Here is a 17,471-nt window from a genome sequence, read left to right on the forward strand (position 1 = left end):
TCACTTAAAAGGCTTTCTAATTACAACAACAAGACAAAAACTCCTTGGATTCCTTCCAGACCCGCTAAATGATAAAATAAGCTTGCACTCTCTCTCCTTCTTAATCTCTGCAAAGCACCTTGGAGCCTCATCTCCCAAATACAGGCGAATGAATGTGAAAATGCCATTTAGAGATGCAGGTGTGACATTTGATAAGAAACTTCTGGATTAAATATGTTCTGCTAATGAGGAACCCAGCTACCCCATCAGGGCAAACTATTGGTGGGATTGTGTGCACGCTGATAACATTCCGCGCGCAAAACATCCAAATTCATTATTAATAAACAGCCGCAGTCTCTCTATCACACGGAAAGTCTGCATCCTTCAGTGGAGAGACGGGGATGTTGCGTCTCATTAGGAGAGGCTGAGGAAAAGAAGGGGGAGGTACGGGAGGTGTATGTGGCGGGGTAGGGGTATCGACTGTTTTCATATTTAGCTGTTTGGGGCCTTTTTGGGGGGGGGGAGGCGGGTGGTAAGAGACAATTTCAAAGGGTATGTTAATGGTGCATTGAATGTTGAAACAAAAGAGTTGAAAGTTTCAGGGGATCTGGCAGTGAACGTAATACTCTGGCTATAGCTAATACGGAAAAGAGGGGGATAGCAGGCTAAGCCATTGGTGCAGTAGACTGGGAAGTCCCTGGCCCCAACTTGACATTTATAACGATTTGGAGAAGATTAAAGGCGTATTACTGCTGTAGTCCATAATGTGGCTCTGTAATGAGGTGTGAGTGCATTACCGTCCTGCTTCAAACCTTTGAAGGGAAGACACAGGGAGAGCGGTTTCAAAGAACACGGATACTTGACTGTATTGTGGCCACCGCCAGTGAAAGACTCTGAGGCTGGGGAGCCGGAGTGAGGAGGGACTCCAGAGGCCTGCCAGTGGAAGCTGAGGCTGCCACCGTTGAAGCCTTGTCAGTCTAAACCAGCTTAGTTCAGCCAGCCAGCAAAGTGTCTCAGACTGACAGGCAGCACTTTGTTATTCGGACCAGTAACTGGAGGTCCATGTCTGCTGCCTGGAAATATTTTATATTCAAATAGAAATTAGAAATGGAATGTGTTATTTCAGGCACAGAATATGGCAGCTTTTTTTAAGGTGCACACAAACTCATAGAGGGAGAAGAATAAAAACAGCTTTAGTAATTCTGCCAACACTCTGTTTTGACAATTATTATTTTTGGCCCAGTGGCTTTTTTTTTCTTTTCTTTTTACAGTACATAGCAAAAAAGGGATGTCAGTGCCAACTCTAAAACCAGCCGCACACAAAAAAAATGAATATTCGAAAAGGTAGTTTAAAAAAAAAAAAAAACGCTCGCGTTATCTGCAAAAAATAAAAACACAGGTAATTCGGCGTCAGCGTGTGCAAATGAAGGTTGCAGGTGTCGTCCATCCATTTAAACGCTCTTTATGATGTTAATTAGTTGTTAGCGTAATTTTCCAGCCTCCGCCATCAACCGTGAGAAGTTCAGAGACCTGCTGTTTAAACTGAGAGTCAATGCCATGGCACCGTTTCAAGAGCTCCCGAACAGGACGCCCAGTGATAACGAACAGGTGATGGGGCCTGATGCCTATGGCAGCAGGATATTGCAAAGACAATTGAATTTGTCGGGAGAAATGAATCTTCTGGACAGCGTATCACATGTTAAAACAACACACATTGCATGCAATTTGCTTATGCAGGAGGGTGATAAAGTGTGCTTATTTAAAAGATAAACAAAGGTGGGGAGGTGCGGGCGGAGGGGGGGGGGGGGTCTTGTGCAGTAAATTGTGCATGTGTGTTTACTCCCTATGAGTAACGCCAGAGGTTTATAGTCCCAGACACGGGCAGCCGTGCTTTATGGCACCTCTGTTTGTGTGATAGGAGTATTTATGATATTGGAATTTATGTTGCGCTGTGTTCACACTGTCTTGAGTACTGCTGGTGGTCTGTATTTAAATGCACTTAAGGAGATTTGGTGTTTGTCTTCGCGTTTGACTGAAAGCCTTCGGATGATATCACTCTTAAGCGAGAGGTCAGATTCATTATCCTCGCCGTGCTTCGCGCAGACACCCCGGCCCTTCCAAGGTTAAATTCAAAACATTCCGAGCTTTTCGCGAGAAGTGTGAAAGCCGTCCGAATGGAGAGAGGAGTTTCATCTCCTCGGCCCCTTGCTAAGGCTAATCTTAACCCCACCCCACCCAACCCCCCGCAATAACATTTCCACTCCGCTTCCTCCAACTCCAGACATATTTGCTCTCCCTTGCTGCTCGTGTCCCCGTTAAGATTTAAACAGCAAACATAAAATGCGTAAGATAACCTGCGAGAGGCGGGGAGGGAGGGGTTTTGGAGAGACTTGACTCCGAACATTATTTTAAAGACCAGATCTGAGAGCTCCGGCGCAGCAGTCGGGAGCGATTATCTGCTGTGATCCCTCTCCGATGCACCAGTCATTCATCTGCCGATCCTCCAACCACCACCACCCCCCGCGCTCACACACACGTACAAACGCAGCCCTACGCAAAGGCAGACCCCTAATCATGTCGACACCGTGTGTCAGTGCCATGGATGAGCAAGGCCTAGAGATGAGAACGGCTCTGTAAACACGGGCAGGCAGCAGGGAGCTTCCCTGAACCACCCGCCCACCCCCCACGCTGCTTGGAATAAGCAAAAGAGAAGATTTAGGGATTTTGCGGGGCCCAACTTTGTAGCATCGGCTCAGGGTGTTTTTCCGGGGTGCTGCCGCTGGGATATTGTTCTTAGCTTATAAAGTGCCGCCCGCCCATTATAAGCCCTGTGTTTTTTGTCAGTAGTATTACAATCTTCTCTCTCTATTGCTTTGGATTTGACTCTTTGGTATCTACTGCGTCCCACATATTGTCTACATATTCTGTCGTTGACCTTTGCTGTTGACCTCTCACATTCAGATAAACCAGCAGGATCTTTACGAGGAAGTCTCGTCATACTGCTGACACAGTTTCTTTCTTAAAGTGACCTCTGTATTCACAGACCCGCCCACCCCTGTCAATTATGAACTATCATGATAGAGTAGTAAATCTACTGCGCATCAACTGTGTGTATTCCATAAACAGACTAATACAATTGGCTGTATCAAATGGGATGTATATTAACAACAGTCGACCGTGCTCTCTCTCCCCCTGTCAGGATTCTATTATGGAGCATACTCCCGCCCCTTGTTTTGATACAGCGGTAATTTAAAGACCGATCTTAATTGACTTATTTTTTCCGCATGTCTGTCGGAGCTTGTGCATGCACTGCAATAAGAGTCTTGTTTCTTTATTGGGCCACACACAATGTACTGAGTTCAATTTTACCATTCATAATGAATGCAGCCTCGCCATTCAAATGCAGCCATAAGCACACAGCAGATAAGAATTTAATTAAATGTAGATTAAAACCAAACAGGAAAACACACTGGCTGATAATTTTTTATCACGTCCCCTGGTCATATTTTTTTTCTCCCCCCCCCCTTCATACTTTCGACTTGTTCTTCCTTGGGCTACGTCTTTTTTCAGCTTGCCAAAAAAGTGGCGAAACCACCTCGCACATCTCACCGTGGCGCCGTGAGATTGTGTAAAAAATGCAAAACGAGGGGCGGTCACACGATTAATCAGAATCCTCGTGTCTGGGGGAGGAATGGAGGCTGGCGGAGGATTGAGTTGAGGTGGGGGTGGCTGGGAGGGGGTGAGTGCACAGGGGTGCAAGGAAGGAATTAGTTGCTTCATCCCGAATTTGCATCATATTCCAAAAGGACAAGCCCAGCACTGTAGGCAAGGGGAAACATATCTCGCTCTCTGCAGGAACAATTAAATATTTCCTACAATGCTGAATAAATGTCACCTTCAGTATCAAATTGTCCATACTTGCTAAACATGTTGTTACAGTGAGTGCCTCGAAAGCATGCCCGAAAAGAGAGGAGCCACAATATTTTATTTATTTAATTTTTTTTAGATGTGGACCACAGCCTCAGCTAACTGTGCACCTCCAGGCACTAATAGTGTGTTGAACTCCACCGGGGATACCAGCGAGCAAGAGACAACTCCAGTCCTTGTCAGGGATTTCCCTCTGTTGGAGCCTTCCACCGGGGGTGCTCGGTTACATGCTAAACACACAGTGTTTGAACATTTGCACCCTGCTCGTCGTCCGTTTTAATTCCGATGAAAACTGACAGCCCTGGTGTTAATGACAAAGTAAACAGAGTTAGTTTCTGTTTTGCTTTTTTTCCTCCTCGGGAAATAAATGCATTAATTTCTCACCATCTGGCGTACTTATCACATAGCATATTTCAGCTTTTCCAACACTTTCAGACAGCTGTTGGGTTACCTGAGTGATTCCGCTCACAGTACGGCGGCTTCTTTTAATCGGAGGTGATGGTGTCATCGCCTGCGTGCACGTGTTCTGTTCTCTTCTATTTCTTTTGCTCTCCTAATGCTGCTGTTGCATTACCAGAGAGGTTAGAAACGTGGCGCTGGTAAGCGTGGCAGTGGACTTTAGTGTCCGTGCCATCCCCTGCCACCTCCACAGCGGCCGACACCGCCGTGCCGCTGCCTGCCCGGCTGCGCCTGTGCCTGCCTGCCCACCGCGCCGGTGCTGCATCTCAGTTCCACTCTATTACCCTCACGCAGGCGATTGGCCTTTTCTGTGGGGAAAAGAGCAATTTCCTGTCGCAGTCTGTTTGATCAAGTGCTAAACCCTTGTGATCAATAGAGAGACAGATGTCGGCTCCAGATGGCCGCGTGGTGATACCTGGGGCAGAGAGGGGGCTTGCCAGGACGACAGAATGGCAATGAGCAAGGGCAGCGGCTGTGCTCCCGATGCACTAGCCACCGAGACACAATGTGACAAACGCAATTAGGCCTTTTAGCCGCAGATTATTTATTTCTCTCGCAAAAACCGTCAGAAAATTTAATTAGCACATACTTTAAGCAATATGTAGAATTACCGGGGTGCAGAGATGGAGGGCATGCTGGGATGCTGCACGAGTGACTGGTGTGCGTGTCAGAGCGCGTGCGCGCGTGCATCGCTTGTCCTGTGAATACCAAATGAGCGTGCTTGTAAATAAGGCTGGCTTTGCAAATAAAACAAGCACATTTTTAAGGCAGAAATCGGTTGGTGTTCGTAAAGGAAGAAAAAAACAAAACACATAACTCTATAAATTCCGTTCCTCGTGACCAGATCAATAAATGTTGAATTCCAAAAAGGATGACAGGTGCATCTTTCTGGCTCTCTGTCCTTCTGGAGAGGAAAAAAATAACTGCCAGCACCAGAAGGCCAAAATAGACCTTTCCAAATAGGAGAGACAGAGGAGGAGAGAGGCTCCCATTTTTTAAACGGCAAGCATTTGCATTAGGGCTGGCATCCACCATACACCACAAATACACACACACAATCACGCGCGCACACACATACACCCACACAAATGCAGACTGGCCAGGCAGCCCATGTGGCGTAGGGCCGGAGCCATGTTGGAGGAACCACTGAGGCGCATGGCGATGGCGCGTTGCTCTCCCAGGAAAACCAAACGCGTCGCCGTTGGCCCCGCGCCGTTCACCTGCTCCCGCCGAGGCATGATGGGTAGGGGGACACGGGCCACGGGGCCGCAGCTGGAGGGAAGGGAGGGGTAGAGTCTGCCGCGGTGTCCTGTCACGAGGGGTCTTCTGGTCCCATTAGCAGGGCTTGGTCAGGACGGGCCCCCAACCAGCCTGCCTCCGCAGCGGGGGCCGCAGTAAACACATGTCGACTGGCCACAACCAGGACACAGGCAGCACTACCCGCAGAGAAGGAGAGCTAATAGAGTGCTCAATGGGACAAACCTGTCCAAATAAAGAATAAAGCAGAGCGGAGAGAGGCGCCAGTCAGAGCTTTTCCTTTAATAGTCTACTCCACTTTACTGCGGACGAGGAGAAAGCTGACTGTGTGTGTGTGGCAGCTAATGAGGGAGAGAGCGAGCTTTGTACTGCAGGAATGTGGCTGTGTATTGTTTCAGACTGACAGCACAGAGATCCGGAAGCTTAAAACGTCCTCAGTAGAAATTTCGTGCTCGTGGGAGAAGGTTTAATTTGTTTGGAAAAACAGAAACGCATCCAAATGTTTTTGTGCATCTTTCTTTTTAAAATAAAAAACAACAAAAAAGGAGAGAGCGAACAGCAAAGCGGTTGACGTGCGGGTAATTCCTCCTATAATTTAATACATTTCATTAGAAAATAAATAAATCTGAAATTGAAATAGTCGGGCTCCGTCATAGCACCCTAATGGAGCAAAAATAGCTGCTAATTCACATTTCTATTTTCTTCTCCCTCAAAAATGATTACAACACCATTACCAGGCAAACATCCCCCTGCCAGCCAGTATCGTTCTCACTGTGCTTAACAAAAAAAGGGAAAAAACTACACAAATCTCCGGAGACCAGCCACGGAAATGTCTTTTAATTTCAAAGTGAAACATTTAATTCTTGCTCTGTGAAACATTTGCTGAATCACATCGTTGCATCATTTTTTTATATATTTTTTTTCAAAGACTTGATAAACGTGTGTGTTGAAAGACGTTGTTCGGGGGTGCTCCTTCTTCTTCAGCTTTTATGTCTTTGTTGCCTGTGAATGTATACAGTAGAGAGCGGCGTGTGTGAGGCTCCCCTGGGAGGACTTTTTAATTTGTGGATTCTGACCCTCGTGCCATTCGCTCAAGGCCATCCATGAGCTCTCGGTACCGGCTATATCTGGAAAAAAAAAAAACACTTGATACTAAAATTAGTCCAGACACTGTAGTAGTGCAGAACGAGAGGAAAAATCTTGAGGAAGAGAGAGAGACAGACAGACAGAGAGGTGTGTGTTTGGTGGGGGTGGGGGGTCAGGCTCAAGTCAGGGCTCTGTAAACACATATTTACTGAACAACATTTATTATTACCCTGGAAAAAAGGACACTGTCTTCCTGCCAGACTTCTGAATTTTAATATATATTTTAATATAAAACATGTTAAAAAGTGACTAAACCACTCATGCAATTGCAGAAATGTGGCAACAACACACACACGCACACATTTAAATAAAGAAAAGAGTGAGAAACATGAAACATAGCCCTGCGCACACCTAATATCCAGCCACAGATCGAATAGAAATGAGGTCGGGCGGATTCCTTTTGAGCCAAACGCCTTTTTTTTCTTCGTGAGAGTAAAATCTTTAGCACCTACCTGCAAGGATGTATAGGCAGACTGGCATCTGTGCTTGCCCTGCCATGTCTGAGGCATCTCTGCATCATCGTGGCAAAAAAAAAAAAAAAAATCATCCAAGGACTGCAAGCTTGAGCAGGAGAAGAGTGCCTCCTAGTGGCAGAGAGCAAGCATAAACAGGATTGGAGGAAGCAGAGAGTGAAAGGGAGGGAGAGTCAATCTGTGTCAGAGCCTCGTGAAATAATAGTAGAGTCAGCTAATTCTAGTTTAGTGTACCGTCAATAATAGTAAGCTTGTTTGACCCCGCGAATGATGTTCCAGCTCGGGTCCAAGCTCAGCGCTTTCCTTTCTTGCCGCCGGCTCGCTCTGGCTCGGGGGACTGTGACGGCTGGTTTGACAGCCGTGAGTCATCCTAATGTGCTCGACTCTGGTGATCCAGAAACAGTCCAAATATTTACCAGTATTCACGAGGAGGATGTGTTTAGCGTTTGTCACGGCACCATCGGGTCCGCTCGTCAGGTGCAGATACAGATATTATTCATCCACGTATTAGTATTTCCACCGGATCCGTTGGGTTGGCGGGTAGGGAGGAAGTTGTTTATTGTGTCAGGTTGTAATTCACTCCTTCTCTGATTGGAGCTTTGTGAAAGCTAAAAAGAAGAAGAAGAAGCGGTGACTAACGGTGCACAGCTACTTGATATTCGTAGGTGCAAGCAGCTTGTTCCCATTTGACCAGGAGGAGTCGGAGCTGATTTAAAGACAAGAAGAGTAGAGGTCTTTAATTACAACCCTCTCTGTGGCTTCAGGCACCACTGGCCTCACTTCACAATTAAGACCAGCAGTTAGCGCAGAGCCAACAGACGGAGACGAGCACTTTAAGAAGCCGAGGGAAAAAAAGAAAAAAGAAGTCTCCACAACATCATTCTTGACAAAGGAACATCTTTTTTTCTTGTCTTTTTTTGCTATCTAGAATTAGATATTTTAACCTTTTGCTCTTTTCTACAACATAATGGGATCAGCAAGCACTTCGGCACAAGTATACCTCACAGATCTCCCTTTCAAGCTCGGCCATTTCTTCACCTGCAGAGTGTTTCTTTGTAACACATGACCCCACGATGCATTCAGATAATGCCGATGGGCCGGCGTTAGTGTTCCCAGAAGCACCGTTCAACCCCTCCCATAACACACAGGCTGGTATGCAGCGGGACTGTACTCCAGTGCCGTAATGGCCTCTGCAACGGTAATGTGTTTGGACAGATGGGAGAGGCAAGTGCTGATGTGCTTAACTACGCATTTTACAGCTAAACTATTAAAGAGTTGTGCTGTTTACACACCAACATTTGAATACCTGTCTTCAGGCCAGTTTAATTATCCGGGCCCTTCTGTTATTTCTGCTGCTTTGTTGTCTCTCAGCTTTTCGCACGAGGCATGAGAGATTTGTTTGCAACTTCATTAAGATATGGCGCTGGTGGTGGTGGTAGCGGTTTGCAGGGTGCACAAAAAAAAAGAAAAATAAAGGGGGGGAAGAAAAATATTTGAAAAAATTCCTGCTCAAGTATCTCATATTCTCTTCTACCAACACCACCCCCCAACACACACACCCACCCATCCACACAGATACTGTACACATCCGTTTTTCTTATAAAGTCATTTAAAGTGAGAAAATTAAAAAATGCCCCTGTGATGCGTGCACTTTGAAATCTCTCAGGGCTTTAGGCAAAGGGGAGGGGACAGACGCCCCCAGTGCCTGCGATTCATCCTGAGACGTTTGATTAGTTTATGAGTGCTTATAGAGGGGTGGGGGGGAGAGAAGGGTTTGCATTATAATTTTTGTTTCATGAATTCCTTCATATGTTCATCTTCAGCTGCGCGTTCAAATAAACCATTAATCAAACAGAGGAGAAGAGAAGGGAGAGGGCATTTAGCCAGCAGAGCCACAGTCTCGGGGCCTCAGTGAGCTGGTGGATATGGTATTGAGAGACTGTAGGAAGCAGTGGTTTTTAATTATCTGGACTACGTACAGGATGCCGTTTTTGATTGTTTTAATGAGGCAGCTGGCCTATTGTCTCCCCTTAATTCCTCCATTGTTTTTAGAATATGTCATAGTTCTTTATTCTTTTATCAGGTGCTCTGCAGGAGGATTTAGACAATAGCCTTCATTCCAACTGCATTGGCCACTGCACAAAGGCAGCTCACACTGCAGACAGCAGGCAAACAAGTGCAAATCACAAGCTGCACTTTTCCCAGCCTTTTCCCCCAGTTTCACAACTTAACGCTTTTGGTCTTTCACTCTTAACTCTTGACCCTCATTCCCACCCCCCTCGCACACAAACCCCCACCCCTGCTTTCCTTTCCTTTCTTTCATTTCCCATTGCACCATGGGCATAGGTGGCCCGCCCCGTGTTTCTGTGATTTAAATCACCTGTCACGGAAAAGGGCCATCAGAGGCAAACAGGCATGACGGATTTTTCGAGAGCGCTCCTTCATGGGGTATTTGTTTTTTGTCTGTTGCCCACCTGACGCCTCCACGCAGTCGCTTTTCAGAGCCTTGTATCTCCATATGTGCATGAAACGGACATGTTTCTGCACACTCGTTCTGTGAATGCACACATCTCTGCGCGCCTGCACCGTGGGCACGCATACGCATGCATGTTTGTTTATGTGAGGATGCCATGGCTGCACATTTAATCATATCAATTTCAGATTTGTGACACAAAGCTACGCAAAGGATGCATGTCAAGTCTGAATGTAGATGCGTAACGTGTAGAGCTGTAGTAATCAAAAATCAGAGGGGAAGCAGCTGCTTGTTTCCAGTTCTCATTCTGATGACAATATGCTTTAAACTACACTTATAATCCTGCAGCCTGAGCTCATGTACCTTACTAGCTTGTCTTGGTTGAGTGAGTGAGTGGAACGAGCAGAGTGCTGCCTCTGTGTTTTGTGCGGCTCACTAAAACTGGGACATGCAGTCCTAAAAAACTCACTCCCAGCATTCTCACACACAACAGATGGATCTGTAGCATTCTTGGCTGAAGGGATGCAATCTGAGCGCATATTCCTCCATGAAAATGCAGTTTAAAAAAAAAAAAAGGCGAAAGATTTCCATCAGACTCCACATAATCTGCTTCATTTTCAGCTGAGAGAGCATACAGCATCTTTGATTTTGATTGATCTTCCCCACCCCACCCAAGAAAACACTGATTTGTATCTGAGCGCCGAGGCCTCGTTGGTAATTCCCTTTGTAAGCGCGTTTTTGAACTAAGGAATCCTCGCGGAGGAGAGAAACTTTTTTTTTGTGGCTATGGCTGCGATATATTCCACCGCCATTGTCAGTGGCAGTTTGTATCTACCTTGATGGTAACTTGGGCAGACAGTGGAGAGGAGTTTTGTTATTTTAATTAGGAGATAAAAATTCAAAGGGCCTCTCCAGGCAGTGTGTGGTATGACAGAATCAAAACGATGAAGTGGAGCGGCCTGAAGTGTGTGTCTCGTCACAGCAGATTGGACGACAGATAGGCACTGCTCTTTAAAGTGGCGCTGGGACGCACGCGCCCATGCACGCACACACTCAAGGGGAAGGGGAAGTGTGCACACAAATGGGACTTTGAGAGATAGCATATTTTAATACCATTTCAGTCCTTTGACACATTTGTGCTGGTCTAATTTCCAGTGCTTCACCAGCAGATAGGAGAGGGCTAGAGAGGTTTTAATCAGGACAGTGATGCGAAATCTTAAATATTCAATTTCCTGTTGAAATAACGGGGCACCTCATTCTGCAGACTTAACAGCGATTTGGACGTAACGCGTGCCGTGGCGGCGTAAAGACTTGGCGGCTCCGTCTCTGTGGCCGTGCCTCTAATAAACAGACAGAAAAGTGGATTGCTCCTTCTTGCACCTTCGCCGTGTCTGCAGGGCGGTTTTAAACCTGGTGATTCACAGGTTTTGTGTAAACATGAGTAATCAGTGTTGCACATGTGCCGGGGCTTTCTATAGCAGTGTCCCCCTGCCTTCACACCTCTCCTCAGGACTCTCTTTATTCCGCATCAGCCAGGGCTCAAATCACATGTCTCCCGTCGCCGCCTCCCCCCTTCTCAGCCTGACACTCCGTCGGTATGTTTGCACATCTTTGAAAGCTAACAGCACGCTTTAATTAATTGTCCAGCTTTCCTCAGAAACAATGTCCTAATTCTGCCATTTAGCGGCGGCGTATCATAGTTTGTTGTTATCTCCCCAGCCAGATTTCTGTAAATAGTCATATTAAAAACTTTAATCTCTTCAATGGAAAATGAAGTGCAGCTGAAAAGCCTGTCATGTGCTGAGATAAATATTATCTAAGCTAAAACCTTCACTCTCTCCCTCTGCCACCCTCCCTCCCTGCTTCCTCCTGCACACCGCTCCACCCCACCCTTTCTCCGACTTAATGAATATGTTCAGAAGATTTCAGAGGAATGCTTAATCCCAAAACACAACAATCTAATATTATGGAGGCCCTGTCTCAGTGTTCTAGCTGACTACAGCACTCTAGACTACAGTTTAGCCCAGCTGAGGTGCACTTTGCTTCTGGATATGAGTGCCAGGAGCCTTGAAAGAAATTTGAGTGGCAGTAAAAAAAAAAAAGATGAAGGATATTCACCAAAATTATCGAGAAAATAAAAGTACGCGAGATTTGTGCCCTCACGCCAACGTAAACAGTCACCCTGCTCACGGTGCTGAAAAATGACATTTAAAAAAAGCGAGTGTCTTTCAGGAGAGTGCGAAGAATCTACACATCTCAGTGTTTTCATTGATACAGCAGAAAGAAAGAAAAACTGTCGCACTAAAAACTGCTGCCAGCTTGCTGACAGTTATCAAGAGTAATATTGGCGCTGACTTTAGAAAACACATGTTCCTGCTAAGAACTTTCCGTTCTGGTTTATTTTTTTGTCATTTTGATGACCTGACCCTTTGTATTTCTGACGATTTGTTATTTAAGAATACTATCAAGACTTCAGGATGATTCATTCAAGCTCCGCAGTTACGCAACACCCATTCAAGTGTTTGACTTGTGCGCAAGCAATTACCATTTCTCCGTCTGCGTAATGCTCTGACATTTAAGACCAGAATTAGTCGTGCGCGCACGAAACTGCGCTCTCTCCTCCCTCGCAGCAGGCGTTTAAACGTCTCCTCTATCTCCTGTTTTGTCCAGGTGGCCAACTGTGGTGCACTACCACCAAGAACATGATGGAGGGCGAGGAGCTGGTGGCGTTTGCGGTGGACTTTGACTCCCGTCTGCAGCCGGTGAACCACATGTCTCTGAGTGAGGGCATGTACCCAGCCAGGCTGCTGGACAGCATCCAGCTCCTGCCGCAGCAGGCCGCCATGGCTTCCATCCTGCCCACTGCCATCGTCAACAGTGAGTGTCTGCACATGCACCGGCACCGGAGCTGGAACGAGATGTGCTTTTGTTTAGACATGCACAATCGCACTCCTGTTCTGTCTCTCTCACACACACACACACACACACCAGTCCACAGCCTGCACTCAGTCACCTGCTTAACAAGGAGCGTCGTCTCCGCCCGGGCGTAGATTAACCCAGATGAGTCTCTGCGCTGGAGATAAGAGCCATCGACCTTCAAGTTTGGGGGGGTTCACATAAACACACTGAGGCTCGAACTAACGTGTTAATTGCAAAATACACGCCTCATGCAAATAGTGTGTTTGTTTACTTAGCGAGGGCTATCTGGGTTCAGCTCGACAGGGAGGCTTCTGTAAGCAGATGGTCCAGTGTTCTTGTTTGCCCTTGAGAAAGGGCACCAACCCACTGGTAGCAACACAGCGATATGCTGCAGCCGAGGATTTGGTGGAAAAGCCTTTAACGCAGGCTTTGAGAGGCAGGACTGTAGACGTATGAGAGGAGCTTGCGCAGGCCCTTTATCTGTAAATATAAAAGTGCTGTTTGTATCCTGATGTCACATCCCCTCTGTCCCTTTCTGTCTCCCCACCCCTCTCCAGAGGACATCTTCCCCTGCAAAGCATGTGGAATCTGGTTTAGGAGCGAGAGGAACCTGCAGGCTCATCTCATGTACTACTGCAGCGGGCGGCAGAGGGAGCCAGAGACGGTGGTGGAGGAGAATGACAGTGGCCCACACCAGACCCCCAGTATCTGTCCCTTTCCACAGTGCAATAAGAGCTTCTCCGGACCCAGGGCCCTAGAAATGCACTTGAGCACCTCGCACAGTGGTGAGTATTAAGGTCATGGGTCAGAGAGGCAACAGATATCTTTTTTCTTTTCTTTTTTTTTAATGTATGGATCCCCCAAAAGCCAAAGTTCACTAAATATTAAATGAAAGCCTGCATTTATTCACATGGTCTTTAGGCTGGCTTGAAAAAAACCCCCAACTGTCATATATTTTGAGGAATATACATATCGTACTGTCAGCTGGTATAGTTGACAGTTTATCCTTGAGCCATAAAAAATAGAGTGGATGGGAATAAGCTTGGCATAATGCATGAGTGTTTGATGGTTTCTACAGTTAACTCTAAAGGAGAAGTGGGAGGCGAGATTCTGAGCATTTTTCCCTTTTATCTCCTTCACAGGTGTCAAAATGGAAGAGAGCCTCCCTCCTGGCACCAGCTTGAAATGCACAATCTGTAACTACACGGCAGATTCTCTTATTACATTCCAGCATCACATCATGTCTCACCTGTCACAGGCGGCCTTCAGATGCAATCACTGCCATATCAGCTTCCAGAGCCACAGGGAACTCTTACAGCATCAGGACTTACATGGGCACGGCAGCAAACTTCACAGGGAAGGTAACGGCACAGAGCACTCCCCCAGGGGGCCGGAGGAAAGCCTCCAGCAGCAGCAGCAGCAGGCCCGCACTGAGCTGGCCAACAGGAAGGACGCTCTGCTCGGAAGTCCCAAAGGGACCCTCAACAAGGAGACCAGCACAGACGGGGAAGTTGACAAGACTGAGAAGAAGCCCATGCTGTCTGTTCAGAAGGGAGAGGCCCACCCAGGCAGCAAAGCCAGTTTTTCTTACACTAGGATCAAGTCTGAGCCCTCCAGCCCCCGACTGGCCTCCTCCCCTGTGCAGCATAACATGCCTACATTTCCCATGGGCCCCTTCTTGTCTCAGTTTGCGTTCTCCCAAGACATTTCAGTAGTCCCGCAGGCTTCTGAGATTCTGGCTAAAATGTCAGAGCTAGTTCACCGGAGGCTGCGCCACGGAGGGAACAGCTACCCCCCTGTCATCTACAGTCCTCTTATGCCCAAAGGGGCCACCTGTTTTGAATGCAATATCACCTTCAGCAACCTGGACAACTATTTGGTCCACAAAAAGCACTACTGTAACAGCCGCTGGCAGCACATGGCCAAGTCCCCCGACTTCTCTGCCCTCTCGGATAAGGTCCCCGAGGCGGTTAGCCCCAACAGCGGTCACAGTTCTGTTAGCATGTTGGCCGGCTGCCACCCGTCGGAGGCTGACAGCCACCTCATGCAGTCAGCTTGCCTGAACTCCAGCGTGTTGGACATGATCAACGCTGGGGCTAAAGGCCCCGATAAGGATCTAGCAGGACAGGTGAAGAAGGTCTCCACGCCAACTGGGGCTGAGGAGAGGCTGAATGACAAGCAGATGGAGGGGAAGAGCCCCAGCACAGGTTTGGTGGAAAGTGACAACGATCCGACCAAGACGACTTGCGACGCCTGTAATATCACGTTCAGTCGTCACGAGACCTACATGGTCCACAAGCAGTACTACTGCGCCACTCGTCATGATCCCCCCATGAAACGCATGCCCACCAACAAGGTGCCCTCCATGCAGAGAACCATGAGGAGTCGTAAGCGCAGGAAGATGTATGAGATGTGTCTCCCGGATCAGGACCACCAGAGGCCCCCTATGGGTCAGCCAGGTTTCCTTGGGGTTCCTCCCATGAACCCTTGCACATCCCAGGAAGCTGTAGAGAGCCTTTCAGACCGCTTCCATCCCCGCTGTGATATGTTCCCAAGTATGGTACCTAAACACCTGGAGGCATCTCTGACTGTCACCAAACCCGTTCTGGCTCCCAAATGCAACATCGTGGAGCCACAGGAGCTGGACGCTCCCATTGACCTTAGCAAAAAATGCTCGCCGGTATCCGACAAGTCATGTAGCTCTCCCAAAAGACTTTTGGACTATCATGAATGCGCAGTGTGCAAGATAAGTTTTAACAAAGTGGAGAACTACCTGGCGCACAAACAGAACTTTTGCCCCGCAACGGCCGCCGCCACTGCCGCACAGCAGCAGCAGCCACAACAGCAACAACAGCACAATGAGAGCGGCGGCCTGGAGACGACCATGTTCCCAGATGTGAAGAGTGAAAGCAGCGGTAACCCGGATGAAGTCTACGATAAGAACCCAGGCAAATGTGAGAAGAATGGCAACGGGAAGGTGATGGTGCAGAATGGAGGCATGTTTCCTCCACACCTGGGGCCCGTGCCGGGTCTCAAGTCTTTCGCTGAACCCCAGCTCATCCCATCAAAAGAGGACAGCAAGAATATGTTTCTGCCCCACTGCCTCTACCCTGGAGCAATAAAGAAGGTCAAAGGTCCTGAGCAAATATCGCCGTATTTTGGGATAAAACCAACTGACTACGGGGGGCCAGCGGTGCAGGGAGAGACCGGTGAACAGGAGCAAAGTGTTAATGGGGGAGGAGGTGCTGGAGGAGGAGAGACGGGAACAACCAGAGAGCAGGCCACACAGCCTGCTGCTAACGGCTGCCCTCACCCTGGCAAGGAACCCCTTCCCCTCCTGCCCAAAAACCGAGGCATGGTCATTGTCAACGGGGGGCATAAGTCCGAGGAGCGTTCAGGCACAGCACCGCCGCAGCAAGAGAACCAGCCCCAGCCAGACAGCCAGCCCCCCAATCCCTCACCGACGTGGGCCACCGAAAATCAGACCGACTCCAACGAGAACATGTCGCCTTCCTCCAAGTCCCCAAACGAGGAGGCAGCGCCCACAGCCAATAAGGGCGTGAACGGCTCCGGAAGCGGCAAGTACTGCCGCCTCTGTGACATCCAGTTCAACAACCTGTCAAACTTTATTACCCATAAGAAGTTTTACTGTTCGTCACATGCTGCCGAGCATGTAAAATAAGAGAAGACACGTTCTTCATCCTCCCCCTCGCTCCTTCCCCCGACACCTTCCCCCCCTTACTGACTTTTCCTCCTTTCTTTTTTTTTGGTACACTGTTGTGTCTGGAATAGTGCATCATGCAGTGCTAACCGCTGCTTGTGGACAATCAAGAGAAGCTTCTTCTTTCATCGTTTTAAGACTTACAAATGCAAAACCATTGGTTTAAAAAAAAAAGAAAAGAAAAGAAAAAGAAAAATGGATCAAGAATAATATTGGTGCCACTTTCACATTAATTTATTTTACAATCAGTATTAATAGGAGTAGTGGTCTTAATTTAAATTCAAAATGAAATTTATATCAGAGTTGTTTGTAATGTTATTGTATAGTCATTCTTGTGTAGCACACATATTGTTTACACTGTAATGTAGGCTCAATGAAACAATAGACAATACAAAAATGAGATGCATTTTAGACACAAAAATAGCTACTGAGGCACTTGTGTATTCTTATTTGCTGTACCAGTTTCTGTATATGGCCAAAATGTCACTTGCAGTTTGCTACTAATGACTTGTTAGCCTTAAAAAGCCGCCGTTTTGGGGGGGTGGGTGGGGGTGATCACCTGGCACAACCCTGCATCTCACATTTTGGCATATACATATGGCTTTGCATACATATGTGGCTGTTTGTCCCTGTCTCTTTTCTTCAACTCAGATGTGGATGTTTTCATGAGGATGGCAGCATTCTTGTATAGTACTCGTATTTCTGTTTGATGATACACTTTGGTCTCCCTTTTTCAAATTTTGCTCTCAATGCAATACTTTGTAAATGAGGGAACATTACTGAAAGCAGTATTACGAAATGGGGACTGTGCATATAATTATTTGTAACCCCATTGGGAATTTAAAAACAAAAAGAGAAAAAAAAAAAGCAAGTTGTACAAGAATTAAGTTTATTGCTGACGAACAAGATGGGTTGGGAGGTCAGTGGGGGATACTGATGTAAAATGATCATTCCAATGTCCTGATTATGGGAGAAAATGTTTCTTAAAACGTTGTTGCTATGCATGTATATGGATGGAATTAAATTCCAGATCTGTTGGAAATTTTTATTTTGATGTGGTGTCATAATTAAACTTAAATCCTCAGGATAAACCAGTGCTTTCTGGTGTTTCTTTCAC

The 17,471-nt window shown here is 47.1% G+C and overlaps 1 protein-coding gene across 2 annotated transcripts in view; it reads left to right on the forward strand.

Moving 5' to 3' along the window:
* The window catches only part of zfpm2a (zinc finger protein, FOG family member 2a), a 120,060-nt gene extending 102,615 nt beyond the window's left edge, over positions 1–17,445 (forward strand). For both annotated transcript variants that reach the window (XM_005924246.2, XM_005924247.2), the window contains exons 6-8: positions 12,385–12,591; positions 13,191–13,418; positions 13,776–17,445. In XM_005924246.2, the coding sequence (XP_005924308.1) occupies positions 12,385–12,591; positions 13,191–13,418; positions 13,776–16,315 (2,975 nt within the window). In that variant the 3' untranslated portion in view covers positions 16,316–17,445. The remainder of the gene's footprint in view (positions 1–12,384; positions 12,592–13,190; positions 13,419–13,775) is intronic.
* Positions 17,446–17,471: the final 26 nt, after the last annotated feature.

Source organism: Haplochromis burtoni, unplaced genomic scaffold (assembly GCF_018398535.1).
Source record: "Haplochromis burtoni strain Fernald_Lab_line unplaced genomic scaffold, NCSU_Asbu1 Contig_76, whole genome shotgun sequence".
NCBI lineage: Eukaryota > Metazoa > Chordata > Actinopteri > Cichliformes > Cichlidae > Haplochromis > Haplochromis burtoni.